Source organism: Salvelinus sp. IW2-2015, linkage group LG13 (genome assembly GCF_002910315.2).
Source record: "Salvelinus sp. IW2-2015 linkage group LG13, ASM291031v2, whole genome shotgun sequence".
NCBI classification, from domain to species: domain Eukaryota; kingdom Metazoa; phylum Chordata; class Actinopteri; order Salmoniformes; family Salmonidae; genus Salvelinus; species Salvelinus sp. IW2-2015.
This window is the reverse complement of record NC_036853.1, coordinates 3574487-3590567: the sequence shown is the minus strand read 5'-3', so window position 1 is coordinate 3590567 and position 16081 is coordinate 3574487. Positions and strand designations below refer to the sequence as shown.

The following is a 16081-nucleotide window of genomic DNA, read 5'->3' as shown; positions in this document are numbered from 1 at the left end:
ATGCTGCGACCATAGCATTAACAAACCGAGACGTCACAGACACAACAGAGCAGTGAAATGGAAGACCCAGCCGAGCCAGAATATCCACGAAAGCTGAAGAGGAAGCAGATACATAACAAAAAACAGCAAGAACATAAACCCAGGTCACAAAGGTCACCGTGAGAGACCTGTCTCTGTGTATTGTAGCTCATGTTACACAAAGACCAGGTCACAAAGGTCACCGTGAGAGACCTGTCTCTGTGTATTGTAGCTCATGTTCCACAAAGACCAGGTCACAAAGGTCACCGTGAGAGACCTGTCTCTGTGTATTGTAGCTCATGTTCCACAAAGACCAGGTCACAGGTGTTCAAGTCACTCAAGCCCTTAAACTTGTACTTTTATTGCTAACTGCAATTTCATTACCATTTCCTTTAAATCTGATTTTTTCCCTTTTAAAAACCCCCCACCAAATACAAACATACACTTAGGAACAACTTACAGAAGCACATAAACAACAACTACATCTTCATTGCCATTTCCATTACTAAGATGATTCCTCTGACTGATAACCTGTGTCGTGTTCAGTAAACATGGAATGTAATGGTCTAACAAGATCTTCCTACCACTGCAAAATGTTTTGCTGAGGTTTTGCCTGTGAACACGACCCAGGTAAGAGGTTGTGATCAAGAGGTGAATAGGGAGAAATGACGATGGGGTCAGGTCCACACTAAATCTCCACCACCTAAAAGGTGTACACAGTGAGAAAGAGATCGGCATACCGTCTGCCACACTTTTCTCATCCCAAACCTCTACTCCTTCTCCCAATGACTCTCCCACTTTTAGTTGGGAGCACTGTTTGCATCTGAAAAACAAAGGCATAAAAACCCACATCACATTTTAGTGTATTTAAGTACACTGATGGACAAAATGTGGCCTGTGTCAGATGTGGCTAAGACAGTCACTTTCAAGATAGATACAGACCCATAGTATCTTTTCGTGCCCCGGAAGAGGAAGGGAGCCGAGAGATCCAGCGGGGTCATGGTTCCTTGTGGTGATGTCACTGGGACAATGTTACTGTACGCTGATGCTATCCGACACGTCTCCTCCAAGGTAGCCCCTACGGGAAAGCAGACAAAATAATGGATAACAGTTTAGCCTTTGGCGTAAAACATAGAATCAAACTGTCATACGCATCACCGGGGGCAAACTACCTGCCCTCCAGGACACCTACACCACCCGATGTCACAGGAAGGCCATAAAGATCATCAAGGACAACAACCACCCGAGCCACTGCCTGTTCACCCCGCTATCATCCAGAAGGCGAGGTCAGTACAGGTGCATCAAAGCAGGGACCGAGAGACTGAAAAACAGCTTCTATCTCAAGGCCATCGGACTGTTAAACAGCCACCACTAACATTGAGTGGCTGCTGCCATACATGTAAAAAATGTATCACTAGCCACTTTAAACAATGCCACTTAATGTTTACATACCCTACATTACGCATCTCATATGTATATACTGTACTCTATACCACCTACTGCATCTTGCCATCTTTATGTAATACATGTATCACTAGCCACTTTAAACAATGCCACTTAATATAATCTTTACATAACCTACATTACTCATCTCATATGTATATACTGTACTCGATACCATCTACTGCATCTTGTCTATGACGTTCTGTACCATCACTCATTCATATATCTTTATGTACATATTCTTCATCCCTTTACACTTGTGTGTATAAGATAGCTGTTGTGAAATTGTTAGGTTAGATTACTCGTTGGTTATTACTGCATGGTCAGAACTAGAAGCACAAGCATTTTGCTACACTCGCATTAACATCTGCAAAACCATGTGTATGTGACAAATAAAATTTGATTTGATTCATAGCGTAGGTTTTAGAAGGTAAACGTGAAATGCATCACTAAAAGAGACATGCATCACTGTGTTTCAGTAGAAATAGATTGCATTTATATAGCGTTTCTTTACTAGGTTTCAAGTCTGTACGGTTGTGGCCATGAGAGGAAGAGAGATGCAGATAACACTCCGTGTCTCCATAGTAACAAGGCAGTTGTGTGGTTCTCACCCTTCAGGAAGATCAGCTCCTTTGCCTTGCCCTTTCCCATTAGCTGGCTGGACATCAGAAGGGTCAGAGTCCGGCTAGGGGATTCAGAAGGAGGCTCTCTGGGGAGAGGCAGAACCAGAGTCCAGTACCCATTATTACAAGGTCCAACGTCCTTCTGGGCCTCTGAGAACAAGCCCCCCACTGTGACATCATCAGGGACGTCCCGTCTGAAAGGTACAGGGCAGTTTTTCAATCGTTTCTCAATCTATTCCTGACTGATTAGTGCTGTCCGGAATCCTTGGGACGTCCCTACCCTAAACCCTAACCTTGTCCTTAACATTTAAAAATGTTTAAACGTTAACTTCAAATGGGGTAAGGATGTCACAAGGATCCCAGATAGCAAGGACCATTCCTGATTGACACCCAAAGAGTGCACACACCTTCAACTAATCAAGGGCTTGGTGATTAGTTGAATCAGGTGTGTTAGTGCTGGACTAGATAATTGTGCACACCCTGGGGGTCCCAATGGATTGAGAGAGACATGTGCGAGTATGTATATGAAGAAGCATGGATAACCTATGATCTCACAATTGGAGCTATGTAGCTAATACAATCAAGTGAATGTTGTGTCTTGAGTGTTTGTGTTTGGTTGTCAGTGTATAGCAGTAACTCACATGGTTTTACACTTGTGACAGAAGAGTTTCAGGGACTGGTAGAGTCTCTGAGGCTGGTAAGACTTGAGCTGAGCCTGAACGTGGAACACCTGAGGGGGGCCTCTGCTCTTCACTTCAGCCAGACTCACCTGTTCCACAGTGTGGTCACACGTCCTCTCTACACCAACACACATACAACAAGTGTCAGAGTAGCTGGCAGATTGTAACGGGGTAATGTGATTCTCCATTAGCCCGTTACAATGTGATTCTCCATTAGCCGTTACGGGATAGGTACTGTTTGGCGTAGCAGAGAATTTTCCACCAACCTTAACTTGGCGATACTATCTTAGTTCTCGATTCACTCTAACATGCATCTTCTAAATTGCCCATGTCCAGTCGCAGCTGGTTCGTTTGAATGTAGAAATTGCTCCATTATTAAAACAAATTAATGTTTTGCTCTATGAAGTAATCCAACAATGTGTACGCCACCATCTTTATTTCAAATCTTCTCTCACTGTGTTGGATCAAGTCATGGAGCAAAACAAATGATTTTTTTTTATAACAGAGCCTTTTCTAAATTCAAACGAACGACTTACAACTGGACACAGACATTTTCGGAGATATATAGTTGGGCGAATCGAGAACGAAGATAATATCGTCAAAGTTAAGGTTGGCCGAAAATTCTCGGTGCTATGCCGAACAGTATCTAGCCTGTAACGGCTAATGGAGCAGCACATTAGCCCGTTACAATCTGCTAGCTAGTGTCAGACAGGACTACAACAAATCAAAGACATAGACTTCTATCACAGATGTGGATGTACATTAGTAGTGGAGTAGTCTGAAACCCAGTTTCCATTGTACTGGCTTGAGGATGTGAATTACACCTAGACTGGGAAGTGATTTTGTACTGGCAGGGGGTGTGAATTACACCTAGACTGGGAAGTGATTTTGTACTGGCTTGAGGATGTGAATTACACCTAGACTGGGACGTGATTTTGTACTGGCTTGAGGATGTGAATTACACCTAGACTGGGAAGTGATTTTGTACTGGCTGGGGGTGTGAATTACACCTAGACTGGGAAGTGATTTTGTACTGGCTGAGGGTGTGATTACACCTAGACTGGGAAGTGATTTTGTACTGGCTGAGGTGGTGAATTACACCTAGACTGGGAAGTGATTTTGTACTGGCTGAGGGTGTGAATTACACCTAGACTGGGAAGTGATTTTGTACTGGCTTGAGGATGTGAATTACACCTAGACTGGGAAGTGATTTTGTACTGGCTAGGGTGTGAATTACACCTAGACTGGGAAGTGATTTTGTACTGGCTGAGGTGTGAATTACACCTAGACTGGGAAGTGATTTTGTACTGGCTTGAGGATGTGAATTACACCTAGACTGGAAGTGATTTTGTACTGGCTGAGGGTGTGAATTACACCTAGACTGGGAAGTGATTTTGTACTGGCTGGGTGTGTGAATTACACCTAGACTGGGAAGTGATTTTGTACTGGCTGGGTGTGTAATTACACTAGACTGGGAAGTGATTTTGTACTGGCAGGGGGTGTGAATTACACCTAGACTGGGAAGTGATTTTGTACTGGCAGGGGGTGTGGATTATCCTAGACTGGGAAGTGATTTTGTACTGGCTTAAGGTGTGAATTACACCTAGACTGGGAAGTGATTTTGTACTGGCAGGTGTGTGAATTACTAGACTGGGAAGTGATTTTGTACTGGCAGGGGGTGTGAATTACACCTAGACTGGGAAGTGATTTTGTACTGGCAGGGGGTGTGAATTACACCTAGACTGGGAAGTGATTTTGTGTCTTGAGATGTGATTCAACCCTTTGTTTTTCTGCTCACATCCTAATATTTTACAATTATATATGCTTATAATTTGCCCACAAGTGTAACAAAATAGCTCCATACTTCTCATTTCATACCTGTAGCGATTTCATCTGGAGCAGTACCTAAAATGACAGCAGAAACTTATGTGGTGCCATACGTTTCCTCCAAACCACAGCCTTCCAAGCCATTATGACTTAAGCAATATTAACAGGAAAATGAGGTATTGTACATATAAGCATCAAAGTGAAAAATGTCAACATACCAAAAGACTCTGGTGGTGTACTCCAGACTTCAAACATGGATGAGTCATTTATGTCAGACTCTGAGAACGTCTCCAAGATCCTGAAACAATGAGAAAATAAACTTAAAAGATTGTCAGTTCAAGCGAAAGTGTCCTATCATTTAGGCCTTATGAGGTGACAACACAAATTGGCAGACAGCCCCCTCTTACCTTTTGAGGTCCAGTATATCTGGGCTGTCTTCAGGCAGGACGCGTAACCCCCTGCCGTATGAGGTGCCCCCATGCAGGTGGAAACCCAGGTGTCCCGTCTGATCAGACTGGCCAGAGTCATTGCTTGGCAACCGACTAGCCCCAGGAACTGCGTGTAGGTTGTATATCCGAAGGTATGACCCGGGCTAGAAGGAGGAGGAGGGGTCAAAGACATGTTAGAAACGTATGTATCACTCCAGCCCCTCTCAACTAATGAAGTATGTTGAATGCTTTGGTTCAAAATAGCACCTGCATATTGGAAATTGATGAGGTGAGTCACTGTTTCACGATCCTTGGATTTGAGTCATCCATATGTTATCATTTTTGCAATGCCGATTGTAAAAAAATGTTTATGTAGTTGCAGTCTTCGCATCAGAAGGAAATCAGCACCAGACATCATACTGCTCCCCATAGTGGTCATTGAATGATTTCACTGTTGCTGAATAACAAGTAGAAGGATGTATCAGTTTAATTTGACACTTGCAGCCAGAAGAGGGCGGTATGGTACCAAATCTAAACCTTTCCCGTGATACCGAGACAAATCAGGTTTAAGTATTTTTAACAAGTATATCTCATCAAGGGTACACAAATCAGCTAAACTGAATGTTTTTTAACAGATGAGCTTTACGGCCACGATCAGCTTCAGGGTGACAGGAACCTGACTTCACCTCTCATGCTCTATCTGTGAGAGCACATGAGTACAGGGTAGTAGAGTAGTAGGGGAGCACCGTTTAGCTCTACTGCTCATCAGGGGCTTTGTTCAGCTTCCGGTCACAACATGGGCTAGTATCGTGTACCTATCTAGTAACACTGGCCATGTTTAAAAGACGGCATACATTTCCTTAACATGTTCTTGTTTAGTTTTTTTGTAAAGCGACTGCACAAAGCAGGCATTCCAAAGAACATTTATGGAATTGTGAGATACAATTCTTAGAAGTATCCTCCATAGGGTGAAAAAAGCTAACAGCAGAAGAAAATGGTCCAATTCATTCTTTATCCTCAACTGCAAAATGTACAGCCCAAAGACATTCCCTTATGTGCAGACAGAGGCAAGCAAGGTTTGCCTGATGGTCTCCCAAAACCTTCCTTTCTGGAGCAACACTCAGTTGTGAAGATTCCATCAGTCAGGGCTGACTGGAGCACAGGGGGTTGATAATGGTTCTGGGGGGGGCATCAAAAATTCTGGCACATTGAAGACATTTCACAGAAACATTGTCACAATATCCTAAGTATTAAAAAAAATGAAAAGATCAACAACATTGGGGTGTTCAATGTTCAGTATTTGAGAGTTCTGTGAGTTGGCCACAGTTTTGTTTGTGTTTAAATGCCAAAGATAGAAACAGGTGTTAGAGCCGCAGAGTAAATGATTAATGCTCAGAGACTGGTGAGAGAACACAGGAGGACAGTGAGACTTTAGAGAAACGGGGGTGATGCTGCATGCTTCTGGTTCAAAGCCAGCCAAGCCAAGCACTGCTGCTAACCCCAAAGCTGTTCCTGCCTTGCTACAGCTATTAAATCTACCATCCTCTGCCCAAAGTAGCCAGGTGTGGTTATAATGAGAACACCTACTGAGCCAAGCGATGGTGGCTCTCTTTCAGCCAGTGACAGCTCTGGTTCCTGATATATTTTGTTGACGCATTAGGGTGACGTTTTCTATCCGCTTAACAGTCATCGCCCAAAAATACATGTTCAAGTGCGTCTGTGTGACCAAACGTCATGAGCCCACCGACTAACAGTGTCTCATTCTCCGAGTGACGCAATGATGGCTCAGTAAAGGATTCTCCAAATTCAGAAGATTGCTTTCGGCTTTACAGTTTCTTAACGAGTCAGGCTCAATAAACCGGACCAAACTTTAGTCGCCTGGCAGAGAAAAACAAAAAACAACTAATTTCACACCAGTCTTTTTATAATAGAAGGAAACTAGAACCAGAAGCTAGAAAGAGAGCCGACATTACTCAGTTACAGGATTCAGGGGTTGTGTGTGGGGAGTGGGGAGACTCACAGGAGAGGGGAAGGGGAGTAGCACAATAAGTGTGGCTCATTGAGATTAAGCACCTCGATTAAAGTAGAATGTTTGGGGCTCTTGGCAGCCATTTTGTTAACACTTTTCTGGAAGGTAAACAAAGTCAGACAAAGTGTTCCCTAAGATACAAGATTAAAACAAATGAGGAAACAGTGCATTGAAATTACTTTTTTTTAACAAGAGCTGCCATGGTGGTTTCAGACCACGCTCATGTGACAAGTAACCTTGTGTGTGACCTGAAGACTTGTGTAGACTCCCTGAACTAATGCCTAGGCTTTAGCTCAGCAGCCTAACACCGTCTCGTGGAACACAGGAGACCCGGGTTTGAATATACGTGCCTACACACACACGGAGTTCAGCCACTGGTTGTCTGAGGAGGTAAGTTATGGAAGCACAAGTGTGTTCAGACAGCACAGGTGCCCTGTCTCGCTCTTGTATTTCTCTTGCGCTTCATGAATAACAGATGATAAGATGTGTGGCTAGCCAAGAGGTCACAGTGGTACAGGTATGGGGGATGGGCCTAACTATCCACAGACAGAAAGTACTCTCTCTGGTCAACATGCACGGTCCATGAAGGCTAAAGTGGTGAGACATTTACATAGAGGCGGCAGTTTATTACCACTGTAGAGCAGGCCACATGTTCAAAGTTGTCCACGCACCCAGTCACGTAACTGCCACGCTTTAATGCAATCTCAGAAACCCAGGGTGAGGTAAAACACCGGTGTGAGAATGGGACTGAAATCCTCAACTTGAGACAACCTGAGTCAAGAAATGATACAACTACTAGGAGAGTTGCATTCTGGGAGCAGACCAATGGAACTAGGTCCAGTTTTGAGTTGCAAAACACACATTGCAATTCTAATGAGGATGTCAATAAGCCTCAAACCCCTCATCCCAATAATGATTAAGGACCCTTCACAAAACAGCAATGATAGAAATCTGGAATCCAGGTGCTTCAATGACACCACGATCTCTCTTTGTCCAGACACCAGGGTTCACTTACAAATGGGGCTATTTATACGAACACAGACCTATGCAAAGCAGCGCTCCCAATTTGTCATTTTTTTCCCCCTTAAAAGAACTCTAAAAATGGCATTGGGTTAAAAATGCCTTCTCACAGAAGGCGAGCATGGCAGATCATGTTTTCGCAGGCAAAGGGAGCGAGCGGAGTAATGAAGCAGAAGTGTGAACGTTATTCTTTCTCAGAATGCTCTCGCCATGCGCAATTGCTTTTTAAAGCATGAGGAGAAATGGCGTCTGACACTTCTGTACTTTAAGAGGAGACTTTCAACCACAGCGTTAATCTCATTTTCACCATCATACACTGTGTTCAACAAACAGGAAGCAAGGGCAAGGGGGTGTGGGGGAGGGGAAACTGCATCCAGTAAGTGCAGGGTCAGCTGTAAATAATCACCATAGGTTGTCCTCTATATGTGTACGTGTCTGTACGTACACGTGGAAGGTCACTAGCTATTAGGGGACTCTACTCTGCCTATTTTCTGACTAATAGCAAATGAACATAACCAACACCTTTCCAGTTTCTTTAGAATAAGCTGAATCCAAAAGTATCTATAAATTACACACCCCCAAAAATGTATATATAGATATATATTTAAAAAAAAAATATATAAATATATATATATATATATATACACATACATATATATACACACACACACACACAGTTGAAGTCGGAAGTTTACATGCACCTTAACACATTTAATCCTAGTAAAAGTTCCCTGTCTTTGGTCAGTTAGGATCACCACTTTATTTTAAGAATGTGAAATGTCAAAATAATAGAGAATTATTTCTTTCAGCTTTTATTTCTTTCATCACATTCCCAGTGGGTCAGAAGTTTACATACACTCAATTAGTATTTCGTAGCATTGCCTTTAAATTGTTTAACTTGGGTAAAAAGTTTCAGGTAGCCTTCCACAAGCTTCCCACAATAAGTTGGGTGAATTTTGGCCCATTCCTCCTAACAGAGCTAGTGTAACAGTCAGGTTTGTAGGCCTCCTTGCTCGCACACGCTTTTTCAGTTCTGCCCACAAAGTCAGGGCTTTGTGATGGCCACTCCGATACCTTGACTTTGTTGTCCTTAAGCCATTTTGCCACAACTTTGGAAGTATGCTTGGGGTCATTGTCCATTTGGAAGATCCATTTGTGACCAAGTTTTATCTTCCTGACTGATGTCTTGAGATGTTGCTTCAATATATCCACATAATTTTCCTTCCTCATGAGACCATCTATTTTGTGAAGTGCACCAGTCCCTCCTGAAGCAAAGCACCCCCACAACATTTTTTTATTTGATTTATTTTTATTTCACCTTTATTTAACCAGGTAGGCTAGTTGACAACAAGTTCTCATTTACAACTGCGACCTGGCCAAGATAAAGCAAAGCAGTGCGACACAAACACCAACATAGAGTTACACATGGAATAAACAAACATACAGTCAATAATACAGTAGAAAAAGTCTATATACAGTGTGTGCAAATGAGGTAAGATAAGGTAGGTAAGGCAATAAATAGGCCATGGCGGCAAAGTAATTACAATATAGCAGTTAAACACTGGAGTGATAGATATGCAAAAGATGAATGTGCAAGTAGAGATACTGGGGTGCAAAGGAGCAAGATAAATAAATAAATACAGTATGGGGATGAGGTAGTTGGATGGGCTATTTATAGATGGGCTATGTACAGGAGTAGTGATCTGTGAGCTGCTCTGACAGCTGGTGCTTAAAGTTAGTGAGGGAGACATGAGTCTCCAGCTTCAGTGATTTTTGCAGTTCGTTCCAGTCATTGGCAGCAGAGAAGTGGAAGGAAAGGCGGCCAAAGGAGGAATTGGCTTTGGGGATGTGTGAAATATAGTGAAATATACCTGTGAAATATACCTGCTGGAGTGCGTGCTACGGGTGGGTAGGTGCTGCAATGGTGACCATTTAGCTGAGATAAGGTGGGGCTTTACCTAGCAAAGACTTGTAGATGACCTGGAGCCAGTGGGTTTGGCGACGAGTATGAAGCGAGGGTCAGCCAACGAGAGCGCACAGGTCGCAGTGGTGGGTAGTATGAAGCTTTGGTGACAAAAAGGATGGCACTGTGATAGACTGCATCCAGTTTGTTGAGTAGAGTGTTGGAGGCTATTTTGTAAATGACATCGCCAAAGTCGAGGATCGGTAGGGTGGTCAGTTTTACGAGGGTATGTTTGGCAGCATGACTGAAGGATGCTTTTTTGCGAAATAGGAAACAAATTCCAGATTTAATTTTGGATTGGAGATGCTTAATGTGAGTCTGGAAGGAGAGTTTACAGTCTAACCAGACACCTAGGTATTTGTAGTTGTCCACATATTCTAAGTCAGAATGATCCAGAGTAGTGATGCTGGACGGGTGGGCAGGTGCGGGCAGAGATCGGTTGAAGAGCATGCATTTAGTTTTAAAGAGCAGTTGGAGGTTAGTTGAAGAGCAGTTGGAGGCCACAGAAGGAGAGTTGTATGGCATTGAAGCTCGTCTGGAGGTTAGTTAACACAGTGTCCAAAGAAGGGCCAGAAGTATACAGAATGGTGTCATCTGCGTAGAGGTGGATCAGAGAATCACCAGCAGCAAGAGCGACATCATTGATGTATACAGAGAAGAGAGTCGGCTCGAGAATTGAACCCTGTGGCACCCCTATAGAGACTGCCAGAGGTCCGGACAACAGGCCCTCCGATTTGACACACTGAACTCGGTCTGAGAAGTAGTTGGTGAACCAGGTGAGGCAGTCATTTGAGAAACCAATGCTGTTGAGTCTGCCGATAAGAATGTGGTGATTGACAGAGTCGAAAGCCTTGGCTAGGTCGATGAATACGGCTGCACAGTACTGTCTCTTATCGATGGTGGTTTTGATATCGTTTAGGACCTTGAGCATGGCTGATGTACACCCATGACCAGCCTGAAACCAGATTGCATAGCGGAGAAGGTATGGTGGGATTCGAAATGGTCGGTAATTGTTTGTTAACTTGGCTTTCGAAGACCTTAGAAAAGGCAGGGTAGGATAGATATAGGTCTGTAGCAGTTTGGGTCTAGAGTGTCACCCCCTTTGAAGAGAGGGATGACCGCGGCAGCTTTCCAATCTTTGGGAATCTCAGACGATATGAAAGATATTGAACAGGCTAGTAATAGGGGTTGCAACAATTTTGGCAGATCATTTTAGAAAGAGAGGGTCCAGATTGTCTAGCCCGGCTGATTTGTAGGGGGGGGGTCCAGATTTTGCAGCTCTTTCAGAACATCAGCTATCTGGATTTGGGTGAAGGAGAAATGGGGGAGGCTTGGGTGAGTTGCTGTGGGGGGTGCAGGGCTGTTGACCGGGGTAAGGGTAGCCAGGTGGAAAGCATGGCCTGCCGTAGAAAATGATTATTGAGATTCTCAATTATAGTGGATTTATTAGTGGTGACAGTGTTTCCTAGCCTCAGTGAAGTGTGCAGCTGGGAGGAGGTGCTCTTATTCTCCATGGACTTTAGTGTCCCAGAACTTTGAGTTTATGCTACAGGATGCAAAGTTCTGTTTGAAAAAGCTAGCCTTAGCTTTCCTAACTGCCTGTGTATATTGGTTCCTAACTAACCTGAAACGTTGCATATCACAGGGGCTATTCGATGCTAATGCAGTACGCCACAGGATGTTTTTGTGCTGGTCGGGCATTCAGGTCTGGAGTGAACCAAGGGCTATATATGTTCCTGGTTCTACATTTTTTGAATGGGTCATGCTTATTTAAGATGGTGAGGAAGGCACTTAAAAAAAAAAAACAGGCATCCTCTACTGACGGGATGAGGTCAATATCCTTCCAGGATACCCGGGCCAGGTCGATTAGAAAGGCCTGCTCGCTGAAGTGTTTTAGGGAGCGTTTGACACTGATAAGGGATGGTTGTTTGACCGCAGACCCATTACGGATGCAGGCAATGAGGCAGTGATCGCTGAGATCTTGGTTGAAGACAGCAGAGGTGTATTTGGAGGGCAAGTTGGTTAGGATGATATCTATGAGGGTGCCTGTGTTTACGGATTTGGGGTTGTACCTGGAAGGTTCATTGTGATGCTGCCACCCGTGCTTCACGGTTGGGATGGTGTTCTTCGGCTTGCAAGCCTCCCCCTTTTCCCTCCAAACATAACGATGGTCATTATGGCCAAACAGTTCTATTTTTTTTCTCCATCAGACCAGAGGACATTTCTCCAAAAAGTATGATATTTGTCCCCATGTGCAGTTGCAAACCGTAGTCTGGCTTTTTTATGGCAGTTTTGGAGCAGTGGCTTCCTTCTTGCTGAGCGGCCTTTCAGGTTATGTCGATATAGGACTTGTTTTACTGTGGATATAGATACTTTTGTACCTGTTTCCTCCAGCATCTTCACATAGTCCTTTGCTGTTGTTCCTGGATTGATTTGCACTTTTCACACCAAAGTAAGTTAATCTCTAGGAGACAGAACGCGTCTCCTTCCTGAGCGGTATGACGGCTGCGTGGTCCCATGGTGTTTATACTTACGTATTATTGTTTGTACAGATGAACGTGGTACCTTCAGGCATTTGGAAATTACTCCAAAGGATGAAACCAGACTTGTGAAGGTCTACAATTTTTTTTCTGAGGTCTTGGCTGATTTCTTTTGATTTTCCCATGATGTCAAGCAAAGAGGCACTGAGTTTGAAGGTAGGCCTTGAAATACATCCACAGGTACACCTCCAATTGACTCAAATTATGTCAATTAGCCTTTCAGAAGCTTCGAAAGCCATGACATCATTTTCTGGAATTTCCCAAGCTGTTTAAAGGCACAGTCAACTTAGAGTATGTAAACTTCGGACACACTGGAATTGTGATACAGTGAATTATGAGTGAAATTATCTGTCTGTAAACAATTGTTGGAAAAATGACTTGTGTCATGCACAAAGTAGATGTCCTAACCGACTTGCCAAAACTATAGTTTGTTAGCAAGAAATTTGTGGAGTGGTTGAAAAACTAATTTGAATGACTTCCGACTTCAACTGTATATCTAGGTTTGGATGTGGAGGAATTGTACCAAGACAGTTGCGGTTTCAGCAGAAAGGGAAATTGGGAGATGCAGAGCTGAGCATTAGTACAGTGTTTGGGTTAACATCTGTGTGAGAGTTTGTGCTGAGAAAGAGAGAAAGGGACATGAGATGACAAACATAGATTTTTTAATTTTTACATTTTTTTCTTTAACTTGGCAAGTCAGTTAGGAACAAATTCTTATTTACAATGACGGCCTACTTCGGCCAAACCCGGACGACGCTGGGCCAATTGTGCGCCGCCCTATGGGATTCCCAATCACGGCCGGTTGTGATACAGCCTCGATAAAGTTAAATGAAGGGAGATTCGGGAGAAAACTTAAGAAATGACAGAGGGATAGATGGAAAGGGACAAAGGGAATGTTAGAAAAGAGGAAACAGATGCAAAGGGATGGAACAAGTGCAGTAAGAGGGAGAGAAAAAGAGAGAGAGAAAGAGAAGAGAGAGTGTAACAGACCATGCCGGATAATACCATGTCATTTTTGGGTCTGACACGGCATTTTCCCCTTCTGGTCTAAAGACGTAGAAAGATACAGCTGGATTTGCATGATCCCACAGTATCATGACTTTGTGGTCAATGTCATTGGACCCTTACCAGCAAATTAGTGAAGCTGGGGATCTAATCTGTCCTGCACTTCAGACAAAGCACAAAAGATCTGCCAGTCCCCTGCATGCATAACTCAATGTACGGTAAATGTTGAAAAGTGGTTGACACGTATGGTCTACAATGCATAAGAAGTAGAGTGATGACATATCAGTTGTGTGCTCTATGATGAATGCGTAGGGGTCAATAAGAGTGTGTGTTAACAGCGCCATTGAAAGCTACAGGTCCCATGTTGTCTCACTGTGTAGTCATATATCTGTTTGAGTGTGTGGAGAACAGAATGTGGTATCCAGACCGCAACTGAAAGCACCCTGCTGTTTTAGCAGTGGCGAGTGTGTGTGTGTGTGTGTGTGTGTGTGTGTGTGTGTGTGTGTGTGTGTGTGTGTGTGTGTGTGTGTCAGAGACACCATGCTGTGAGGGTGACCACAGGGAAACCATGACGAAGGCGGATCGATTTGGCACTTTTCCTTCTCCTCCCCTCCCAATTCCCCCACTCTCTCTCATTTTCTGTTATCCTAATAACCTCCTTTCTTCTCTAACTAGCCGTCTTCTCAAAAGCCAGCTCTGCCAATTTCACACACTATTACTGACGATTCGCCAGAGGAGATTGATAAATGGGGAAATATTTCTATTCACACTCATCTGCCCTGAAAAAGCTTTATTTAGGAGGGTGAATTGATTGATAAGCATTAAATGACTCCTATCAAATAAATCCTCTTTCATTTAAGAGGCTATGATATTAAATACTGTACCTAATCAGAGTAAGTCTGAAATAACTGGAGAATGTGTGAAGACAAAATCAATAGTCTTACAGTATAAAAAGAGTAAGTGTGGAGGATAACAATTTTGTTTTGACCTTTTCTTCTCCCAGTTACAACCAAAAGACTGAAATTCAAAGTTGTGGAACTTTTTATTCATGTATCCACATAGGATTTGTTTGTGCATGTGTGTACCAAATGAACGTTTATTGGTTGCATACACAGTTTAGCAGATGTTTTAGCAGGTGCAGCTAAATTCTTGTGTGTGTAGCATAGGTCCTCTCTCTGCTGTCACACGGTAATGTTTATCCATGATGAGGGACAGTTAGGCCAGTGGACAGCAGTGACGAGTGGTTCACCACAATACATAACAGATACATAATCCCTGTTCTGTATCACAGAAGCAGGTAGCCTAGCAGTTAAGAGCGTTGGTGCAGTAACCGAAAGGTCGCTGGTTCGAATCCCAGAGTGAGAATTTATTTTGTCAATGTGCCCTTGAGCAAGGCACTTAACCCTAATTGCTCCTGTAAGTCACCCTGGATAAGAGCTTCTGCTAAATGACCAAAAAATGTAAATCAAAATAATACATGCACAATAAGCACACAGTGAGAATAATGCAAAGTATGATTTAGTGAAGTATTATTGTAACAGAAGAACTGTTAATTGAAAGTGCCATTTAACGACTCATACAATGGAACACCATAAGCACTAGGTGAAAACCACATCCGAGGACGAGGAGAAAGAGCTGAACAGTGGTGAAGAACGGTCAGACGGACTGCAGTGAGGAAATACACAGTAATCATGATGGTGCAAAACAAAACAAAATGGAAAACAATTGAGCAGAGGAAAGAAATTGTGAAGGAATGCAGACAGAGCACATGACAGTAGTGAGCAAATCAACCAAAAAGGAGAACGAGAAAGACGGGAATTAAGAAAAGAAAGCTGACCTCCAGCTTGATCGGGAGACGGATGAGACCTGAGAGTGATGAAGAACGGATAGATACTGATGATAGTGACAGAGTTGAAATGAATGAAGAGAAAGAGGGTAAAGAGGAAAATGATGACAATCTCCAGACTGAGGAAGAGAGAGATGCGAGGGAGGGAGAAAGAGTGATCTGAGAGGCCAGCAGGCAAACCTAATGTTGAGGTAAGACATTATAACAGGGACTCCGACACCAAAATCTATGTAAACCAACTCCATGATACAAATTCATGTTAGATGGGAGTTATCATTGACTTTTAAGCTTGTGATACTGTACATACTTGTACAAAAATGTAGGTCGACCTGTATTCTACGGAGTTTGGCAAAATGGGTAGTTTGCACAGTTTGGTAAAAGCAGAATATTGTTTTCCTTTGTGACAGAAGGGTTTTGTCTTATCATCCTTAATAAAATAGCACAATGTGAAACCGCTTCTTCTTAATCAAGAGAGCATTGACTGTAGCTACACATAACACAACATATTACTCAATGCATTGGTCTAGGCTAGGGGTTGTTGATGGAGATGACCCCGATGAGTCCTACAGATGACCCCGATGAGTCCTACAGATGACCCCAATGAGTCCTACAGATGACCCCAATGAGTCCTACAGATGACCCCAATGAGTCCTACAGAT

At 43.2% G+C, this 16081-nt stretch overlaps 1 protein-coding gene across 6 annotated transcripts in view; it reads right to left on the bottom strand.

Moving 5' to 3' along the window:
* pot1 (protection of telomeres 1 homolog) overlaps positions 1-16081 on the bottom strand; it is a 48164-nt gene that overhangs the window by 2005 nt on the left and 30078 nt on the right. For 5 of the 6 annotated variants that reach the window (XR_011480718.1, XM_023998782.2, XM_023998783.2 and 2 more), the window contains 7 exons: positions 4999-5183; positions 4810-4889; positions 4643-4669; positions 2726-2882; positions 2073-2278; positions 961-1096; positions 759-841 (listed from right to left, as the gene is read on the bottom strand). Coding sequence is in view for 5 of the 6 variants with exons in the window: in XM_023998782.2 (XP_023854550.1) it covers positions 759-841; positions 961-1096; positions 2073-2278; positions 2726-2882; positions 4643-4669; positions 4810-4889; positions 4999-5183 (874 nt within the window). In the remaining variant the exon portion in view is untranslated. The remainder of the gene's footprint in view (positions 1-758; positions 842-960; positions 1097-2072; positions 2279-2725; positions 2883-4642; positions 4670-4809; positions 4890-4998; positions 5184-16081) is intronic. The other variant, XM_023998785.2, reaches the window with a different exon arrangement.